Source organism: Lentinula edodes, assembly GCF_021015755.1.
Source record: "Lentinula edodes strain Le(Bin) 0899 ss11 chromosome Unknown C8R40scaffold_37, whole genome shotgun sequence".
NCBI lineage: Eukaryota > Fungi > Basidiomycota > Agaricomycetes > Agaricales > Omphalotaceae > Lentinula > Lentinula edodes.
Genome location: NW_025764343.1, coordinates 412,597 through 432,939, shown reverse-complemented (window position 1 = coordinate 432,939; position 20,343 = coordinate 412,597). Strand labels below are relative to the sequence as shown.

The 20,343-nt window shown below is 43.8% G+C and overlaps 8 protein-coding genes across 8 annotated transcripts; 6 read left to right on the top strand and 2 right to left on the bottom strand.

Moving 5' to 3' along the window:
• Positions 1-3,128: 3,128 nt before the first annotated feature.
• Positions 3,129-3,758, top strand: C8R40DRAFT_1174655 (uncharacterized protein; the record flags this gene model as incomplete). The annotated part of the gene is made up of 3 exons (XM_046232206.1): positions 3,129-3,276; positions 3,332-3,475; positions 3,529-3,758. The coding sequence occupies 3 exons, from the start codon at positions 3,129-3,131 to the stop codon at positions 3,756-3,758; spliced, it is 522 nt and encodes a 173-aa protein (XP_046082627.1).
• Positions 3,759-4,902: 1,144 nt separating this feature from the next.
• On the bottom strand, positions 4,903-5,316 carry C8R40DRAFT_990043 (uncharacterized protein; the record flags this gene model as incomplete). The annotated part of the gene is made up of 2 exons (XM_046236716.1): positions 4,903-5,089; positions 5,162-5,316. Coding segments are annotated over 2 exons (342 nt in total), but the record flags the coding sequence as incomplete, so codon positions are not given.
• Positions 5,317-6,704: 1,388 nt separating this feature from the next.
• Positions 6,705-7,791, top strand: C8R40DRAFT_1072550 (P-loop containing nucleoside triphosphate hydrolase protein; the record flags this gene model as incomplete). Its single annotated transcript, XM_046226473.1, has 6 exons — positions 6,705-6,846; positions 6,917-7,035; positions 7,094-7,173; positions 7,224-7,283; positions 7,338-7,623; positions 7,660-7,791. 6 exons carry the CDS (start codon positions 6,705-6,707, stop codon positions 7,789-7,791), a joined length of 819 nt encoding a protein of 272 aa, XP_046082625.1.
• Positions 7,792-10,889: 3,098 nt separating this feature from the next.
• On the top strand, positions 10,890-11,507 carry C8R40DRAFT_1054441 (uncharacterized protein; the record flags this gene model as incomplete). The annotated part of the gene is made up of 1 exon (XM_046224929.1): positions 10,890-11,507. A coding segment is annotated over one exon (618 nt), but the record flags the coding sequence as incomplete, so codon positions are not given.
• A 1,479-nt stretch (positions 11,508-12,986) lies between these two features.
• Positions 12,987-13,241, top strand: C8R40DRAFT_993626 (uncharacterized protein; the record flags this gene model as incomplete). Its single annotated transcript, XM_046236750.1, has 1 exon — positions 12,987-13,241. A coding segment is annotated over one exon (255 nt), but the record flags the coding sequence as incomplete, so codon positions are not given.
• Positions 13,242-14,112: 871 nt separating this feature from the next.
• Positions 14,113-14,427, top strand: C8R40DRAFT_1054738 (uncharacterized protein; the record flags this gene model as incomplete). Its single annotated transcript, XM_046224948.1, has 1 exon — positions 14,113-14,427. A coding segment is annotated over one exon (315 nt), but the record flags the coding sequence as incomplete, so codon positions are not given.
• Positions 14,428-14,712: 285 nt separating this feature from the next.
• Positions 14,713-16,304, top strand: C8R40DRAFT_1162715 (uncharacterized protein; the record flags this gene model as incomplete). The annotated part of the gene is made up of 6 exons (XM_046230271.1): positions 14,713-15,231; positions 15,272-15,469; positions 15,494-15,623; positions 15,648-15,746; positions 15,774-15,916; positions 16,212-16,304. The coding sequence occupies 6 exons, from the start codon at positions 14,713-14,715 to the stop codon at positions 16,302-16,304; spliced, it is 1,182 nt and encodes a 393-aa protein (XP_046082621.1).
• A 1,055-nt stretch (positions 16,305-17,359) lies between these two features.
• C8R40DRAFT_561169 (thaumatin-like protein) lies at positions 17,360-19,749 on the bottom strand. Its single transcript, XM_046235467.1, has 14 exons — positions 19,740-19,749; positions 19,409-19,683; positions 19,303-19,331; positions 19,216-19,222; positions 19,016-19,065; positions 18,743-18,812; positions 18,588-18,686; positions 18,414-18,480; positions 18,312-18,345; positions 18,128-18,186; positions 17,993-18,057; positions 17,901-17,925; positions 17,738-17,821; positions 17,360-17,608 (listed from the first exon to the last, which is right to left on the bottom strand). Exons 2-14 carry the CDS (start codon positions 19,481-19,483, stop codon positions 17,490-17,492), a joined length of 783 nt encoding a protein of 260 aa, XP_046082620.1. The 5' UTR covers positions 19,484-19,683; positions 19,740-19,749; the 3' UTR covers positions 17,360-17,489.
• Between the last annotated feature and the right edge of the window lie 594 nt (positions 19,750-20,343).

Here is a 20,343-nt window from a genome sequence, read left to right as displayed (position 1 = left end):
TTCAATAATCGCCCCAAGATAACGATAGTGGTGATGAAGAACCGTGGCAGGTTCGGAGCGGTACAAACGATGAGCGAAGGTGGCGACACGACGGAGGTCTTCACGAGCCTTATGAAGGTCCCCTTCAAGTTGTGAGAGAGGGGGCAAGACGACTTCGTAGTAACCCTCATCAGGGTACTCCTTGATCATTTGTTCGACAAATGCGGCACGACCGCGGGCGCGGTGGACCTCCTCTTGCAACTCCTCTACTAGACGACGTTGACGTGTCGCCAAAGCATTGGACTCGTCAACAACACCTTGTTGATACAGCAGGCTGGTCGTCAAATGCGAGTTCCTACGAGTAGAAGTGGACAACTTTTCCTCGGCGACCTTCCGCTCTCTAATGGCGTCTTCAAGACCCCCCTGTAACTTCTGAAAACGTTCCAAGAGACTCTGAATGGAGAATTAAACGAGAAGGAAGGAATTAGAGGGAAAACAGAATACGCACTCGATCAGGAGGTCCAGGTAGGGCCTCATCCAAAGCACGGAATTGGTCCAACACACGACGGTACTCCACTTGTTGCTCGCGTACCTCACGACTAGAAGATCGTAGCTGCTCTACCTCCCGCTGCCGAGATTCGAGAGCATGGGAAGTATCCCGAAGAGCAGAAGTGAGGGAGGAATTCTCCCGCTGAGAGTCAGATAATTGGGACTCCAGCAATCGAACCCGAGCAGCGAGGCGCTGATTTTCAGCACGATAAGGATGAGTAGCAAGGGCGCGAGGTACTAAGGTGGGACGAGGAACAGGAGGCATATTGGAAGAAAGTAGGTCCTGTCCTGTACCCTTTATAGAGGAAGAAACGGCAGGTTGCTGAACCAAACCGGACTGAGCCCCAGCAACAGCCGCCAAGCGAACCAGATTGCTGTGACCCTGCACCGACAGATCAGCATCGGGTACCTCCATTGAGGAGGGAAAGGCGCGAGGAGGGAGGGGAGTAGAAGTGGTAACTGGCAGCGAACGGACTGGAGGGACCACCAGTCGAACGCGACGAGGAGACTCCTCAGCCGTCTCCTGCACAGGGGACCTACGACGGGGACGCTTTTTAGAAGCATTCGACCGAACCTTTTTGCTGGAGGGACCAGCCACAGGCAAAGGGGAAAGGTCGCGCTTACGCTTAGCAGCGACGGCTGCCTCCTCCTGTTGCAAAGCGAGGAAGTCCCGCAACTCCTGCTGGTCGACGTCAGCAGCGTCCTGATCGTCAAGCATGTTCAACTCGAGGAGGGTAGAGGTCGAAGAAGTACGTTCATGAAGGGCAGCGTCATATTGACGCCATGTAACCATAGGAATACCCCAAGTCGATTGGTGTGCAGGAGTCCCGTGTAGTTCCAAGAACCTACGACTATATGCGAGATCCTGGTTGCAGCGACGAGCGAAGTACCGATAACGAAGGATCTTGCCCAAACTACAAGTCTTCTTCACGGAGCAGTTCGTACATCGAGGGGAATTTGGCAGAACCTTGCACTTAGCCGGAGATTTGGAACAGTTAGAGCAAGGGGAAGCTACCTCCGCCAAGAGAGGCCACAAAGGATCGTCTTGACAGTAACCCGATAGCGGCTTACCAGTGTTAAAAACCGTCTCGAACAACTGCAACTGTGGACGAGACGGAAATTCGATGGTGAAGGCCAGCTGGTCCTGTTCGGCCTCCCCATCAGACTCAAGATCAGGGGAAGGTACCTCTCCAATAGTAGTAAGGATAGGTAATTGAGGGGAGCGAGTGCGGGAGCTGGAGCGACGAAGGGGAGCAGACATCACAGTTGAAGGAGTTTAACTCGTAGAACTGGCGTGGTGGAAGAAGTGGGAAAAGCAGGTACCTGACGGACTTCAACAAGAAAATTTTCGGGTACCACGTGAATGTCAGGTGACCTTACAGGAAACGCGACGAACCATCGCGAGGGCGCGAAGGGGTTAGAAGGGGGGTAATGTCATGCCCTGACCACAACCAACCAGTCCCAGCACCATCCCACATGCTTCCTTACACCTCCCCAAGACATCCGACCTCCCCAAGACAGGACCACGGGTACTACGCACCTCCCCAAGACAGGACCACGGGTAATACGCACCTCCCCAAGACTATCCTGACAACCTCCCGACACGCGTACGAAACTCCTTAGCACCAGCCCCATTAAGTACAAATCTCGATCACCTGTCTCCTTCGACTACTGCCTCATGTCCCTAGGTTCCGATGTTCCCTTGTTCACTTCCCATACCTATTTAAGTAGCTCCGTAACGTCTCCAAGCGCCAGCTTGGTATATTTTGAACACACACCCTTTTGCATAGGTCCAGTCCCTGTCCCTTTGTACCTGCTAACCATACGGATTTCTCTTTACTCTCTGTTTCTCTACCTCTGTTCCTCTCTACTTCTGTCTATTGTCTCTCTGATCGTCTGTACGATCGAATATACGCTTTTACTTCAAGTCTAAGCCTGCCGAGTGAGTCCCCGAGCTCCCTCGAACATTACTAAAGCTCCCCAACGCCTACCCGCTTGGTGAGCTACTCTTCCCCAAACCTTCCAGAGCTCCCTAGCTACTTCGTAAGCTTCGGGACTTCGATCTAGGTAACGTCGAAGCTACCCCTCACGTCGAACTACGTATTGCTTCTCCGTTACCACCTCCCACACTCGAGGACGACCATCCTCAAACCTAGTCCCCAGGGACCTACCCTCCCTGGCATATCCCTTCTCGGGAGCTTACACCCTCGAGACCCCGTTGCATAAACTACCTACTCGACTCTATATTGACGTTCTAGCGAGTACAACTCCTACTACGCAATATCTTACGGTCCCGCATTCGTCCCGAACCTCCCTACGCATTAGGGACCTCCCTGGACCTCCTAGGAACCCCTCAAGGGTCACCATCTCGTCGTTCCAACCACTACTAGGTCATTCCCGTCCTCGGTCGCGGTTCTCGTAGCTCCCTTCGAGCTCCAGCCTGCTCCTAGCACGCTACAACACAAACCTCCACATACCAAAACCTACCCTAAGACCTATTTTGACCCAGGTCTTACATAGTTATCCTTGTTCTGACTGGTGTTTGTGTTGGTTCTCATCTTCACCAACCTACCGGTTCTACTGGTTTCAAGAATAAGAAGATGCTCCTGAAACTTTTTAATCAGGAGTACGAGCTGGCTGAAGGTCAACTAGGAGTTTATTACCACTCTGATAGCTTCTATGGTCCCATGTCCTCTGGCACCCTCACATTTCAGACCAAAAAGGAAAACCAACAAGGTGGAGCTTCTCGTAGGTGGGCACCTTACTGATGAAGTTTCTATGTTAACTTTGTTAAATTATGCAGGGCCCTTCTCTGGCAGTCCTTCTAAAGGCAATCGCTCCAAGTTTGTCTCTGGGTCTCCTCGTAAATCTGCTGTCACCACTGGCTCAGAGCAATTTACCATCAAGAACCTGACTGTTTCTCCCTTCCTGGAATGGGACGCTAAAAGTAGGGTTCAATTTCTTTTGTTGTTTGGGTTTTGACTCTTATACTTGGCTCAGTTCCTGTATATGATGGATGTGCTCGTTCCCAAAGCAAGTATCAGGGTTTCTCATTTGCTCCGAAGGATTGGGATTCCTTAACCTCTCTTCCACGTTACCTGAAAGAACTTCCTGATGATGTGGTTGTGACTGTAGGCTTCACTCTCACTGCTTGGAGCATTGCGGAGCTTCCAACTGCTCATTTTTTCATCGCTTTTGTCATTTTGCTGGCTTTGCCTGTAAAAAATTAAGCCAGGACGTTCTATGTATCTAAAATGAGAACATTTTTATGCTTTGGGCATTTTGAGTTGCCAATGAAAGAAAGTTTTGTTTTCTTCTTCATTAAAATTATTTCCGACTTAATGTGCAGCCACTGTAGTATTGAAACTAAAGCGCTGATGTGGTTACCAGTGGGGAGTACAGAATGCGCCTTGTAATCAATCTAGCTAAGTAGTAGAAGGAAAGATTCCTCGTGCTAACCATGCTTCTGAATCACAATGAGTGTTCAATCCCTGCTGTTTGGCTTGTTGAATGGTGGGAACACCAAGTTCAGAGGTCTGTATCATGGAAGCCTGGTTAAACCACACCATGGACCCGCGGCCGTCAGCATCAGCCCATCCTTGGTTTCCTTCATGAGTGTCACAATTACAGAAATAAAGTGGAGCGGTGTTTTCCTTGGTTGGTCTTTCGCTGGTCTGGGTTGTCACCACCGGTAGATCTGAGAAGCAAGAACGAAAAATTAACCCAGATTTAGCAGAGGATAACTTAACGCAGGACTTACCGCTCAAGTCAATGTTGAAATGGAGGAAAAGCGAGGAGGGGTAGAATACAAAAACCCCAGGTGGAATCTCAATCGCAATGCCAGCCTCCCATATAACCAACCAGCATTTCTCATGATGATTGAAATGCCCTGATGGGAGTTAAGGACATAGCTGTTGAGAAAGTGGTGCATTCCTCACCGTAAATATATATCATACACACTCCAAAAGCCACGTTTTTCCAGTCAACATGAGGTTTACAGAAAACCCGTCGGACTCCTTCACGCGGGGCGTTGAGGCAGAAGTTGAAAAAGAGGCCAAACATTGCGTCAATTCCATACTCCTTTTTCATGCAGTTGATAGAGTCCTGGTAGCGTTTCGCAATGGCAGGGAAATGAGCTTTGAGGATTTCACAACCATAAGCACTACGGATGTGATCAGCACCTAAGCAGGCTAACCAGGTGTGAAAAGAGACAAACGTAAGCCGTTGAAGAACAGTACCTTGCATGAAGAGCTTTGTAAGGGCGTCGTGGTTCTGCTGCTGGAATTTGGTTGCAGCGGGCCTCTGCACAGCGCAAATCAAGAGCTGAAAATCAATCTAGATGATAAGCAAACAGTAACCTACCGATTTATTGTTCCGGTCGTGACCTGCAATTGAAAACCAGTGTTCTCCTCGAGAGTTCAGCAGCATGTCATTATTTGTGAATGGCTTTGTGATGGATGTGACAAAGGTGGGTACAACTTCGTTCACTTGGGGCAGAAGCTCCTCCATCATTTTACAGGTTAGTCGAGAGCGGTACAAGAACAAGCGGCCTAGGCTGTCGCTAACCGCCAGGGCAAGATGGCTGATAAAAGAGGGTGAGAGCCTGCGGGAAAGAGAGAAAGATGTTACTCACGGAACGTAAGAAACCGTAGTGATACCCGAGAATAAAAGCCTAGCAGCCTCGGAACTGGGTTGAACAATTGCGTCTTGGATGGGTTTCCTAAGGTCAGAGGAAATGTTCAGACCCATCCAGGCTGGTTTTGAAACACGGGAATCCTCTGCAAGGTCAAACTCGATGGTCGGGGACTTTACCTCCGTGGACCTGGTTGCTTTTTGGGTCAGAGACCATTGGCGGTGCTGATGCTTGCGCATCCGCTTCCATTCTTGGGAAGAGACGTTGCTGGGCCGCATGGGTTGGAACCTCGCTGCGCGGTGGTCATTTTTTGGTCGTAACGTGCTAGAGGTCGTTGGTACGGGCTGTGAAGAAAGCTGATGAGAGGAGAATAACCAACCTTGTTGTTACAGTAGTGACGCGGTCTTCGCTTTCGCGTGGCAACGAAGTGTTTGGGCCAACGCGGCGCTGCTTTTCTGCTGGTGTGGGGCCCGCGATGTCAGAAGAGGTCTTACGTTTCCTATTATGGGGAGTCAGGGGTGTAAGTAAGGGCGAAGAGGCAACGAACTCACCCAGAATTGGAACCCTCGCCCAAACTCTCAGAAAAGCCCATTGCGTCTTCGGCGTTAGGTTTCCACGTTCTGTTGTCCTGCTTGCCGTCAAGGGCCATGTTGGAAAAGGCCGCTCCGGTTTCAAAAGCCTGTTGGAGAGCAAAAAAGTCCGGATCCAAATTGTTGAGCTCATCGAACGCTGAAAACTGGCGCAGAAATCCAATGGATTCCAGTTGAAGCTCCCGTGGTGCAAGGACGTCTATAACGCCGGGATTCAGCTTCAAAGTCTTAAGTATTGGAAAGCTTTGGTTTGTTAGGCGTTGGTGGTGAAACATATGAAGAAGAAGGCGGGCGTACAGTTCTGAGAGCCTATTCATGGCTTGACGGGAAGAGCGCCGGACAACGTCGAGCATACTGCAATATGGTGGTTGGTGGTCAGAGCGGTGGTGTCGTTGCCAACGTGTCGCGTGCTAAGGTGACTGAACCGAAGGCAACGCGTTACATGAATTCGGCAGATAGATGCCGGTGTTCATAGCCCGCACCCCCTCCTCGTCGACACGCCTCAAACAGCAGGTGCCGCAGGCGCTGTGCAGACCTCAGCGCGTTATGTCTTGGGATCAGACCGACTGTGCCACACAACGCACCTTCCTCTCCGTCCCATCCACGAGGAGCGGTGAAAAGGCAAGCGGCACCGTGGCTGGACTTCAAATCCGCTGCCATTCACCGCTCTCACGAGTGATGTGGAGAGGTTGATGCAATACAATGCCGTGGTCTTGGTGCTTGGCTTACCACTGGCACGCCTGCCGAAGGTGACAAGAAAGAAAGTGCGACGCCTTGATTTCGGGAGATTAGCCGCGCATTTTGTGCCATGTGACTACGTTGACTAGAAATAAAAGATTGTAATGATTACTATCCTGACTGCCACGTCCACACTCAATGCTTCTTCCCCCCGCCTACCCTGTGCATTGCTGATTTCAATGTCGTCGATCACACCGGTGCTCCGATCCCTGAAAATGTCCTTCCTTTTACTCTCAGCAGTGCTACGGTGGACATTGCTTTTACTCTGGGAGGTTGGAAGTTCGGTCGGGATGCAAGCTGGGGAGCTGGGGATTCGCTCTCGACTTCAAACAAATCGTTGTTCGGATTGGAATGAATGTAGTAGTGGAAGTCTTTAGGTTTTCCTACTCTTTATTGAGAGTCGGGAGCGGACTGATACTTCCACCAGCTGGTCCCCTTCACTGGGCGGTGGCCCCACAACCCCGGGTGGTCGACAAACTCCTGGTCCTGGTGGCAATCATGGTGGTCCACAACTGCAATCGCGGGATGGTAGGAGCGTACAGACCGGTGTGCTGGTACATATCTCGGTGGATTCCTTACATTATCTACTCACTTCCATTTTCAGAGTCTCATTGATCTTGCGGGCTTCGAAAAGGCTACGTCTCACAAGGAGCGGACGCGAGGGGGCAAGTATATTAATAAGAGGTATGTATTGATGCAATTTGTCATGACCTTTATTGACAACTCGTCGTTAGTCTTCTTACCCTTGGTACTGTCATCAGTAAACTCTGGGATAATGCCACTAAACAGAAGAAGTATGCCCTTCACATTACCTCTATCTAATTCAGCTAACCCGACCATTACTATAGTGACCACATTCCCTTCCACGACTCCAAACTCACCAGGCTTCTCCAGCCCTCTCTCTCAGGGAACGCCCGTATAAGTGTCATCTGCACAATTAGCCCAGACCCCTCGCCAGTCGCCGAGTCAACCTCAACCCTCCTATTCGCAAAACGCGTCAAGGGCGTGAAATTGCATGCTCAGAAGAAGGAAGTTATCGACACCGATGTGCTTATCGAGAGGTATAGGAAGGAGATGGATGATTTGAATTTGCTGCTGGGAGTGTTGTTGGTCTTGGTGGAATCGGCGCTGTATGTAGGACCACTTACAATACAACTTACAGATTTGTAGATAGATGGGGTGCGAGAAGTGGTATGGGTCACAGATTGGGTGGCAAGGGTGGGTGGTGGCGGTGGCGGTAGCTTCATCATAATGTTGACAGTGAGACTTGTAGTGTTCCAGCAAAACCGTTTGCATCCATGATCATTTGATAAGCGACTGCAAAGATAAATTTCAATCACATGATGGAGTTTCTCTTGATCTTCAACGTTCATCATCTGAAATGCTTTTCACCCAAGTCTCAAAAATCTGGATGTTTTTTGCCCTGTACTACAGGGCATTTCATTTTTCAAAAGGTGTTTCTTGTACGTGACTTATTCAAGTCAACACATAACTGTTACTCATTTATCAACAGCTGTAAATCATCAAAATATGATTGTTCAATCGCCTTTGATTACCACTATGCTTTTGGTGCTGCTGGATGCTTCAGCCTCACCTAACTTACAACAAAATCAGACCTACACTTCTTATAGTGGTGAACCTACTTCGATGAAGTGTTATAGTAAAATTGTCAAGTCCATGCCGCGGGCCTCCATTCCACCGCTCGGTACTCCGAAGATCTGCTCGTTATTGTAATCTCACTCTTATTGTTCTTTCTCGCTACACATATCCTTTCGTGCTAGTCTCTCCTTATTGTCTTTTACTCTACCCTGCAGGTACTACTCGTATAGCTCCTAGTAGTTAGTCTGACGCTCCGCACTGATGCGCCGTACCGAAGATATAAATACTGCCTGTACGCTACTGTAGTTCCTCAGTTTAATTATCAACTTAGATCTCCCTTCTCAACTTAACTCTTCTCTAAGTCTTCAGGCTCAACGCCTCGAAGTACGTCCTCCTCGACCTTAGGACTTTGACGTCCTCTGGTCCGCTCCTCGTCATCGGCGATACCGCCGCTCCGACCTGGCTGCTACTTAGCTCCTCTCTCTCTACTCTCGCTCTCCGGGGACTATCGGCGTAACGGCGGTGTTGTTAATAACTTCACTACTGTCCCATTCGTCTTCCGCACTTAGACACCCTGTGGCCTTGGCACGGTTACACGGTGTACATGATCTTAACAAAAATCATCAGTGATGACTCTGCTTCGATGAAGTGTTACAGTGAAACAGTCAGTGATGACTTTGCTTCAATGAAGTGTTATAGTGAGAAGGTCTGTGATGACTTTGTTAGTATGAAGTTTGACCATGGAGACTATATTCCAATAAAGTGTGACAATATAATCTCTACTTCAATCAAGTGTTACAATAATGAGATTACCTCAATGACACATAGTGCTACCATACCAAAGTATCATAATCACCATCTCTTGACAAACTTTCATACTTTGCATTATATTGTGTCTTCAGGCTATCATACTGGCATGAGTTATCTCACATAGTATTATTATTATCTGCATCCACATATCACTTCTTATCTTTGGACTTTTAATCCTGTTCATGCATTGGTGAAACTATTCATGGACTGCAACAGAACCACCTTCATTGTCAGGCCAGAAACTGTTGTTCATTTTGGAGCACCTTTTGTTCAAAAGCAGGTTTACTTATTAAAGCTAAAGATTTTCCAAAAATTTGATGACACAATCATGTCTGAAATTCAAATTCAGAATGCAACAACTTAGGTATATAAGAATATATGCATTTGCAAATGTTTTATATTTCTTGCAACTCCAAGTTTTGAGTCAGATACCTAAATCTTTCCTCAATGAAGTTGTATTGATGGAAAGTGATGCTGAAAAATATCATGCAATTACAAAACCTTGTGGACCAAACTTCCATTTCAATACATCCAATATATCAAATACTAATACAATGCTGGGGGGTCATGCCAAGCCTCTATTACCATTTGCTGATATTAAGGATTACATTCTTCCTTCCAATGAAATTCAAGTCTATAATGCCACATACTCCTTTACTTTTGTAGGTATATGTAGGGCAATTGATCATGTAAAATTCCCATCAGAAACTCATCTTTATGCTACTTTACCTTCACAACAACTTCTGAAATTTTTAACCCTAAAAGATGCACAGACCCTTGCTAAATATCATGGCTTAAATGGTTATCGCCCCTCATTGGGCATAATCTCTGAATATTTTGATAATCATTCTTGTCAAGGCTGTGTACCTTCTATGTCAGTATTTAACTATTGCCAATCCCGGATGGAAAAGAGTATAAAGAATTTACAAAAACAACGTGCAAACATAAAGGGTGAAATTGTTTTCCCACCACTGCCTCTTAGTAGAGAGTTGGAACATAAAATAATCTCAAATTCATGCAAAAGGATGAGCCAAAGCCTTATAGAGGAATCTGGCTGTGCAATATGTGGTAAACTGACCCCTATTAGTAATTTATCTCTATTGAAACACATTCAGAACCAATTAATGATCCTGGATGTTGCTGGGGTAACAAGAAAAGAACGGTCCAATTTGTCTTCACCTATAACTGACTGTGAAGGTCCTGTTTTAGAGTCAACCTGTTCCAAAGTCTGCAACCAATGCCGAAGCTGTATCAGAAATAATCAAATACCAAAATTTGCTTTAGCACAAGGTTTATGTGAGGCCTGGCACAAAAGGCCTGCTCTCGTCCTATCTGGACTGGGCCTAAGCAAGCAGGACAGCTGCCTAGGCCGTACAAGGGGAGGTGGGATAAGTGCCGCTACTGGTGTAGGGAGCCTGACCAGTGGTGGTTGCGGAGCTTGGGTGGACCTAGCCAAAGGTCCTGGAGTGGGGGAAGGAGGTGTAGTTGGTGAGGATGGAGGTGGTTGGGGGTGTGGAGCCTCGACGTAGACTGTAAGTCAAAGGAGAGGCTCAGGAAGTTGAGAGAGGTGTTCAGAGAGGTGAGACAGAGAAGAGAAACAGAGTTGAGTGAAACAGAGGTGAAGGAAACAGAGTTGAGGGAAACAGATAAAGAGGAAATGTATGACAGGTGAGACGTGTCAGGCCCTGTTAGCAAGTACAAGTAGACTGTACTAACAGGGACCAAGCCAGGTTGGAAGAGTTTCTAGATAAGATTTGACAATAACACGCTGGGGAGCTCCAAGGGGAGTCCCCAGCCTATATACTATACATGTGACAGCCATGTGGCATATTACATAATGGTAAAAGCGGACAAGGGGAGCTCTGGGTATACAGTGGGGAGATATAGGAAGGTAGTAAGGAGGAATATGATAGGTAAGAAAGCAAAATCAGGCAAGGCATGACAGTTTATGGTTAGGTGCTGTACCACTAGTTCTGAAAAATCTGAGATATATGGAAAGATTGCTTATTGCAAGAGTTAGATATTCCTGTTGTTTTATACGCATAAGTTCAGAAAGAACAAAAATAAAAGCAAATGTTATTGCATTTGAATCACCAACACCAAAACTATACAATATTTTACCACCTCCACGTGAAGATATTGATGAGGTAGCTGCAGTGTTATTTACTGGTCCAGCAAAGCCAACTGTTGATGACTTTAAAAGGACACCTCTCCTTGTTAGACCAAAAGAAATGAAACTTGCTTTGCAATGGCTTATACTAAATCATGCAGACTATGATGATGTCCAAATTTCTGAAGAGAATTTGAGCAGTTATAATGAAAATGAGTTACCTTGTACTGTGGAGTATAAGTTTGCAGATACTAATAAAACTGCTGAAAGTACAAGTGTTTTTGATATGGAAGATGAAGATGGTGCTGACAAAGGTGAGTGTCCTTTTATTGTCCATGGAATTACAGGTGAGCAAATTGGTACATATACTGTTCAACAGTTAAAGGCAAAAGCTTGGCTTCATTTCAATAATGGTGGCAAGGTAATAGCTGTGGGACATGCAACTGAATGTGAATCTTTGTGGAATAATCCAAGGTTATATCCAAAAATGTTTCCTCATTTATTTCCATATGGTCTAGGAGGTTTAGGCTGTGCAAATTTATCTGAGGAAGAGCACCGCAAATTTCTGTTAATGTACTTTGACAAAAGGTTTCAGACTGATCCACATTTTCCATTTGTGGCATTTAGCTATATGCAGATCAAAAAATCAAGTGATGCTGCTTGGCTTTTAACTGAAAAAAGATCCTTTGAGCAGATTTCACAGCGCCTTTTAAGTGTTGATACTAATCTGATAACAATAATTGCTAACAAACTTGCAAGTAATGAGTCATTCAAACCTACTACAGAAGAGGAAATCAAATGCTACAAAGTTATTCAAGATATTGATCAAGTGGCTGGTCATGTAAAAGGATCTACAACCACTAAAAAGTATATGCGGAATGAAATTTGGTCTTTGATTGCTCACAAAGGTGCACCATCATGGTATATTACTATTTCACCTGCTGATGAAAAACATCCTATTTCTCTGTACTATTCAGGTACAGAGGAGACTTTCAATCCAACCATAATAGACTATAATCATAGACTTGCACAAACTGCTAAAAATCCAGTAGCAGCTGCAAGGTTTTTTCATTTCATGGTTGAAACTTTCATCACTGAAGTATTGGGATGTGGAACAAAGCACAGAGGCCTTTATGGTGATCATGCTGCTCATTATGGTACTGTGGAGCAACAAGGTAGACTAACTTTACATTTGCATTTGATATTGTGGCTGAAAGGGAATGTTTCACCTCAGGATATGAGAGATCGTATTTTGGATCCAAATTCAAATTGGATGAAACAAGTAGTACAATATTTAGAGAGTGTTCATTGCGGTGAATATTCAATGGGTTCTCAGGAGGAAGTTTTGGGTAAGGTTAGGCTTGCTTCTCAACATTCAAGCTATAAAAATCCAACCGAAACAATGCCTATACCACCACCACCATTATGTAGTAAACACAACTTAATGGAACCAGATAATTGTAAAGATTGTAAGTTATATAATCAATGGAAGAAGGAATATGAGTTTACAGTTGATGACCTTATATCTAAATCTAACTTTCATACATGCAATCGAAATGTTAAGAAGGATGGCACACAAAAATTAAATAGTTTGTCTCTTGGTTGCAAGGACAACAAATGGAACAAGTGCAAAGCTAGATTTCCACGTCAGTTATTCAAAGAAACTTTAGTGGATCCTCAAACAGGTGCTATATATATGAGGAAAGGTGAGCCATGGTTAAATATGTTTACTCCAGTTCTGACTTATATTCTTAGATGCAATACAGATGTTTCTAACCTTAGCTCAGGAACAGCTATCAAAGCTACTGTTGTGTATATATCTGATTATATTACAAAGGCATCATTGAAAACACATGTTGTATTCAATTGTATCACTTCAGTTTTTTCAAAGAATGCGGAAATGCTTCAAAGTTCAAAATCAAATCCTGAGAAAGCACGCATGATCCTCACTAAAATAGTAAATTTATTGACTACAAAGATGGAATTAGGTGGTCCAATGATTTCAATATATCTTTTAGGAAATCCAGACCATTATACTGATCATCATTTTGTTACCTTTTACTGGATTGATTTTGTGAATGAAGCAAGAAGATACTGGCATCCAGATGATATTCGTAGTGAAAAACAGAAAGTTACATTGATGAAAAGAAATGGGAAGATTGTTGGTATGAGTCCTGTTTATGATTATATGTACCGTGGTGAAAATTTGGCACAAATGAGTTTATATGAATGGGCAAGATGTACAGAGCGTATCACATTGTCAAAAGCTATGTCAAAAAATAAAAAAGAATCTAATTCAGCTTTGCATAATATTAATAGTGACAAAGTCTCTGAACTATCTAGACCAGATATTACTTTTGTAAAGACCACAAATTATGAGTCACTTTCTGACAATGAAAGTTCATCTTCTGAAAATGAAAATGATAAGCTGTTAAGTAGCTTTCAGTTGCGGAAGTCATGTCATCATCTTGATCCTGAACATCCTTTATATGAATCTCATGCTACTTATGTAAAAAGTGCAAATGAATTTGATGTTGTGAATTTTGTTGGTGCCACATTACCAAGAAAGGACCGAGGAGATCATGAATATTACTGTTCAACAATGTTAACATTGTTTAAGCCATGGCGCACAGGTGCTGACTTAAAAGTACTCATGGGGTGCAACATTTAATGAACACAAGTTTACTGAATGTGAGTTACAATTGATGAGTAATTTCAATCTTCGTTATGAGTGTCTAGATGCCCGAGATGATTACCGTGCACAGCTTAAAGCTGGTACTGAGGTTGATTCATCTTGGGACAATTCATTTAAAGATTGGCTCAATGATAATAGCCCACCTTCTGATCAATTTACCTTTGACTATGAAAATTCCTCATTGAATGATATAGAAGGTATTCTTGATACAGCATTATCCAAATCTTATTTAAGGCAAATGCAACAAATTAAATGCATTAAAGCTATGTTATCTAATACAGGATGGTCCCAACCACTCAAACCTGGCCATGAAGATTTACCTTCTGGAAAAATATCATCTAAACATGGTGAAGATCCCCCTCCAAGCAAAACCTTGACAGGAGCTCAATGGAAAGGAGTTTTAATAGACATGCGCAAAAATTTGAAAAACAAGAATAAGCATCTTCAACCTCATACTTCCAATTTGAATGAACCTTTTCACAAAAAGCCATTGACAAATAGAGTTAAGATAATTAACAAATCTTACCTAGAAAAAACATTTACAGGCTCTGATTCACATCAAAATATGCTGACAATATGTACTGACCAGTATAGTTTAAATGAAGAGCAGGAAAGAGCATTCAAAATTGTTGCTAATCATGCTTCCTCACCCTTGCATGAGCAACTGAAAATGTATATAGGTGGCATGGGTGGTACTGGAAAATCTCAGGTGCTTAAAGCATTATCAACATTTTTTCAATTAAGGAATGAACCATACAGATTTTTGGTAGTTGCACCAACTGGTAATGCAGCATCTTTATTAGGTGGCAGCACTTACCATTCTGTGCTAAGTATATCTCCTCAAGGTATATTGGATAAAAGTTTACCTGTTGTTAGAGAAAATTTAGCTGGAGTTGAATATATGTTTGTTGATGAAGTGTCAATGCTATCTGCAAGAGATCTATATTTGATTAGTGCTAGATTAGCCAAAGCCTCAGGTGAGCTAGATACAGAGTTTGGAGGCATGAATATGATTTTTGCTGGTGATTTTGCACAACTGCCACCTGCTTTAGGTTCACCACTTTACTCTCAGACTATTGGGGTGTCAGGTAAAAGCAATAGTCAACAAGAAGATGGTATGGGGAAATCAATATGGCACCGTGTTACCACAGTGGTAATTTTAAGGCAAAATATGCGCCAGAAAAATATGACTGCTGAGGATAACAAATTCCGGACTGTACTAGAGAACATGAGATATAAAAAATGCACACCAAGTGATATAGCATTTCTGAGATCTCGGATTTCTGCAAATGTCCCAGGTGCTGACTCAATTTGTAAATCTGAGTTCAGGAATGTACCAATGATCACTGCACTAAATATTGATAAAGATGAGATTAATCAGATTGGTTGTGAAAGATTTGCTGCAGAGAATATGTCTAATTTGACTAACTTCTACTCTGAAGATGTAGCCAGGCAGTCTAATGATAATGCTCTAGATGAAAAGAGAACAAAAAAGAAATTACTTTCCATCAAAGAAATGACAGATGATGTACAAAAACTTTTGTGGTCTCTCAATCACAGCTCTTCAGATTCACATGTACCATCAAAATTATTCACTTTGTGTAAATATGCCTGTTATGATCCGAAGAAACCTAGCAACAGAACTTTGTATAACAAAAGGTCAGGAAGGAACAGTGTATGGGTGGCAGACTAAGAAAGGATCAAGAGGGCAACTCATGCTGGATGTATTGTTTATAAAATTAATTAACTTACCTGATGGGAAAATAGTAGAAATTACTGGTTTACCAAAGAATGTAGTACCAGTGTATTCTACTACCAACTCAATGCAAATTACATTACCAAATGGATGTGCAGTCAATGTTACCAGAGAACAAGTTGAAGTTCTACCTAATTTTGCAATGACTGATTTTGCATCTCAGGGTAAAACCAGGCCTATTAATGTAGTTGATATCAATAACTGCAAGGATTATCATGGTATTTATACCGCCCTGTCAAGAGGTTCAACAGCATCAGGAACTTTATTGATACAAGGGTTTTCACCACGTAAATTAACTGAACACAAGTATGTAGATACACGTGAAGAATTTAGGGAATTAGAAATTTTGGATGAGATTACAAGGCTTCAATATGAAAATCAAATATGTTCTTCAATCAAAGGCACATATAGGCAAGATTTAATCAAAGCATATCAGAAATGGAAAGGCAAACATTATGTTCCAAAAAATGTACCAAGTGCAATAAAATGGTCTTCCAAAGACCCTTGGAAGCAGTTTGACTTAGATGAAGTCAAATGGCAGATTATCATGAAAAGTGATACAAGTAATACAAAAATTACTGCAGATGTAACTGCTGGTATAAGAAATAACTTGGAAACTGCAAAAGGAACAAAAGGACTATGCAGCCAGATACTGCAGCCACCTAGTGGTCCTTTTACATATACAAACAAGCTTCATATTGCACCAAATTCCACTCTAGTAATCAATGAAACTGCAGACAATCAATCCGCAGACAATCAAAACTTTTATATTCCATCAATGGGCTTATTTGGAAAACGGAAGCTTCATATCAGCCCTGAAGCAACACCAGAAAACAGTCCGATGAAAAAGAAAAAATCTGTTGGATACATAATGCCTAAATTTGGACCAACTTGGGAAAACAATAGCTGTGCATATGATTCAGTTATAGCAGTATTCCTTGCTATTTGGTCCTCTAATCCAACTGTATGGTATGACACTTTTATGCATTCATCTAATGAAGTTCAGGTGGTTCTGGCACAGCATTTGGAAAAGTATAACAATGGAATTGTTACTTTGAATGAAGTTCGAGATGCTGTACATACAAAACTCTACTCAAATGCACCTAGTACATTTGAATGGGGTAAATATACAGTAGCAGGATTGATATGTGATGCATTACTAAACATTAATACCACAGTTTTTACTGGAACATATACATGCCCAAAAAATCAGAATCACCTGTTAGATAGACCGAATCTCACTTTACATAGCTCCTTACTGGATTCCACTGAGCCATATGATAGCATATCTGATTGGATTCATCACCATTATCATACTACAAGACACAAATGCAGTTCTTGTAATACAAATATCCATATTCTTTACAGTATGAATGTTTACCCTCCAATTATTGCATTCCAGCTATCTCAACCTGACCAAGGAAAAGACATACCCTACATTGAAATGACATTGACAGTGCAAGATGCATCAAACAAAAACCAAAAATATTCTTTATCAGGTATAATATATTTTGGTGAGGCTCATTATTCAGCTAGAATTATAGACCAAGATGGAAAGGTATGGTATTATGATGGTATAGCAGATAATGGAAGATTTTCATATAACGGTAACATAAACACTGATAATATCCAGCTACATAAAAGGGGCCAAAAACAGGCTGCAGTTGCAATATATGCATTGGATATTGAGAACCTGAACTCGTAAAAGCCGCCTCTCCGAGGCGGCAAGCAAACAAGTGGATAACATATGTTACCAACCATCTTATTCATCAGAACCTACTACACAACCTCCTCCTCTTTCCTCCTCCTCCCCTAAGGCTGCAGGTAAAGTAGTACCAAAATACAATCCCCCCTTATTTCATTTCAAGTCTTTCCATTTCAAGTCTTTCCATTTCACTGAGTCTTTCCACTTCGAGCGTTTTCATCTCAAGTGTATTCAATTGCACTGCGTAGTATATACCTATATACAAGAAATAGAGCGGTACCAGTGGGGAACAAGTTTATATTCAGTAGAAAGAGAGTCTTTAAGTTTAAGCAGGAGGACAGAATGTGATAGTGTAATCCGCGTTGAGGGAGTCGGCGCAAGTCCAGAGCGCGCTTTCGCTGGACTCGTCGTAGGCGTAGGCGTAGGCATCGGGGCATGCGTCCTCTGTTTGGAGGAGGGAGACAGAGAGGAAGCGAAAGGCGGAAAAAAGAAGGGAAGAATCAATAATCAGCAACCCCTCGCAACACACACACAAAGAGAGAGAGAGAGAGAGAGAGAAATCCATCTACGCACTGAAATAAGTATAATACTCCACCCCAGACACCGGGCACGTCGCCGGGGTATCGTATTGGCCCGAACAGCAGTTGGGGGAGTTTTCTGTTGTTGTTGAGGTAAACAGGTGAGTCAAGCGTGGGTTCTCCTTAGACATGGAGAAGGAAGGAAGTGATCAACTTACGTTGATCACCGTCGAGGTTCGCGTCCTACAGTCAATGAAAAAAGTTATTGGTACTTGACCAAGGGGGGGGAGAAAAAAGGAGAAAGACTCACACAAGCGGACTTGCATCCAACAGGGAACCCGGTGGAATCGAAAGGACCAGCAAGTGGGGCGGGGCCTGTAATAAAATGTATATGAGTAAAATCACGTCCATGAGATAAATCTGGAAAATGGAATAAAACACTCACAGTTGGGACCAAGGTCAACTGCACAAATGGGCGCGGGGCAGTTCACGTTGTTGGTGATGCTAGATGAAGGAGCACACAAAGACATAAGTAACAGGAAGAAAAGGCCACCAGGAATGAATGAATTGGAGAGTAGGTTAACGTCTTCAAATAGATGTTGTATGGTATGTGGGGGGTTTGTTCTTACCTTATGGGAAGATTGTATCCGTCGACAAAGGAGACTTGCGGAAAGAGATTGAGTTGAGTTCGATGATGATCTAAATCTAGAAGAAGTTTGGGGGACACGCACTATCGAAGTAGTCCAGACCTCCGGCACCGGACAGAGTGAACTCGGCGAGTGAAGCTGGTGGCACACCCTAGAAAAGTATGAAAGCAAAGGCAGCGAGAAAAGGTGCAGGGGAGGGGGGCCAGTCAGGTACGTCGCTCTACCTCCCAAAGAAACCAAAACAAAACCCCAACGTACAGTACCAGTCGTAGGATCACAAACCAACCCTCCATTGCATCCACCATCAAGACACGAGTTCGGTCCCGGGTTGACACTGAAATCACAGTCTCTTCGGGCCTAAAGCATGCTCATCAGCAGATGTCACACAAAAGTTCCACTCCCAAATAACCCACCCAAATACGACCAGCCTGCCAATTATCTGGCACGGAGAAACTGACGGCAGTGTAGGCATTGGCTGCCCACCTACATATCATTATCCATATGTGATTATTATAATTCCATCGTTGTTCGTGTTGTTTATGTTCATGTTTATATGTGGCGTATCACGTATGACCGAGGGATGTCATAAAGCATCAAGTGAATATAGTAAAAACGGGTTGCAAGAATCATTGAACATAGATCAGGGAATGGAACCACTCGGAGAAAAGCTGGGTGATTTTGCTTACCCGGTGGTATAAGCAGGCGAAGCTGTTGCTTGGTTGACGCCGGTGAACATCTATAATTAGATATGGTTGCACCCAGCACGAGTTACAGCGAACGTTTGAGAAGACGGCAGAAGAGAAAAAAACAAGAAACGACAAAGGAAGAGGAGTGGGCGGAAAGGACACATGAGCAAATATGAGTTCGATCGAACGCGAAATCGTACCGCAGGCCTTTTGAAAAAGGAGAAGAGGAGCAGGAGTCCGTTAGCTCTGGTATTTCTCTGGTACCGATCTCGACAACAACAGCTCACCAGATCGTGAAAGGACATCCGTTATAGACCTACAGGGAAAAAAAATCCGAACGGTAGTCAGTACATTATAACTGACCATGCCAAAGTTAAGGTGTGGAGAACTCACCGTGAAAGTCCTAGCAGCATCAACGGTGGACACCAAACCGACCGAGACGAGAGAGGCAGCAGTGGTGAACTTCATGGTTCAAAGCAGGTTGAAGATGAAAGTTGACAGAAAGACAGAGAGAGAACACTCGAGAACGCCGGTAGAGGGAAAACTCCTTGCAGAAGTTGAACCCCCTTCTTCTCGAGAGGCCTACCTTTTAAATCATATTACCCAGACTTAGATCCATCGAAATTCAAATCGAAAGAAGAGGACGTGCCATGCACTACCCCTGCTAGCTTTCATGCGGATGCGTGACCACTGACGGTATATTAACTTGAAAAACAAAGTGTACCTTGAGGTGTACCGCATACGTGTCATCCCAAGTATATCACCTATATCCTCCTACATCATCTCCACCATGCCTACATCATATATCATCAAGGTCCGAAACCCTATTCCTTTCAGTTATTAAAAGAAACTTGCCGTTGCTGATCTGGGAAGGGGAACAAAAGAATCACAAGATGGAGCTGGAACCTGCCTGACGACCTAATCCAACCTTCGGCATTGTTGGCATGTGTAATAGGGCGAAACAGTAGCAGATGATTCTTGAGCCCTCATGATCCACTCTTAGTTGCGCTAGAAAGCACTAGCCATTTTATTACGGCGATGGATGAGGCTAGAAGGTTATGAGAGAAGCCGAGAGAAGGTTAGGTTTTAACGCGCAAGCGACGGCTGATGGAAACACGGTCTACGCCTATTTTCATGTTTACCCTCTTCATAACCTGTCGCTGTAGTACTTATTGTGGGTCGGATGGATCTGGATGGATCCAGGATGAGGAAAACATAAGCGGTTAAATGAAAGGGAAACCCGAATGAATGCAATCGTATGTAGTCGACGTCACCTTCAAATATCACGTTCCAGCAATCCTTGTGTAAGTTCGAATTCCATACGCTGC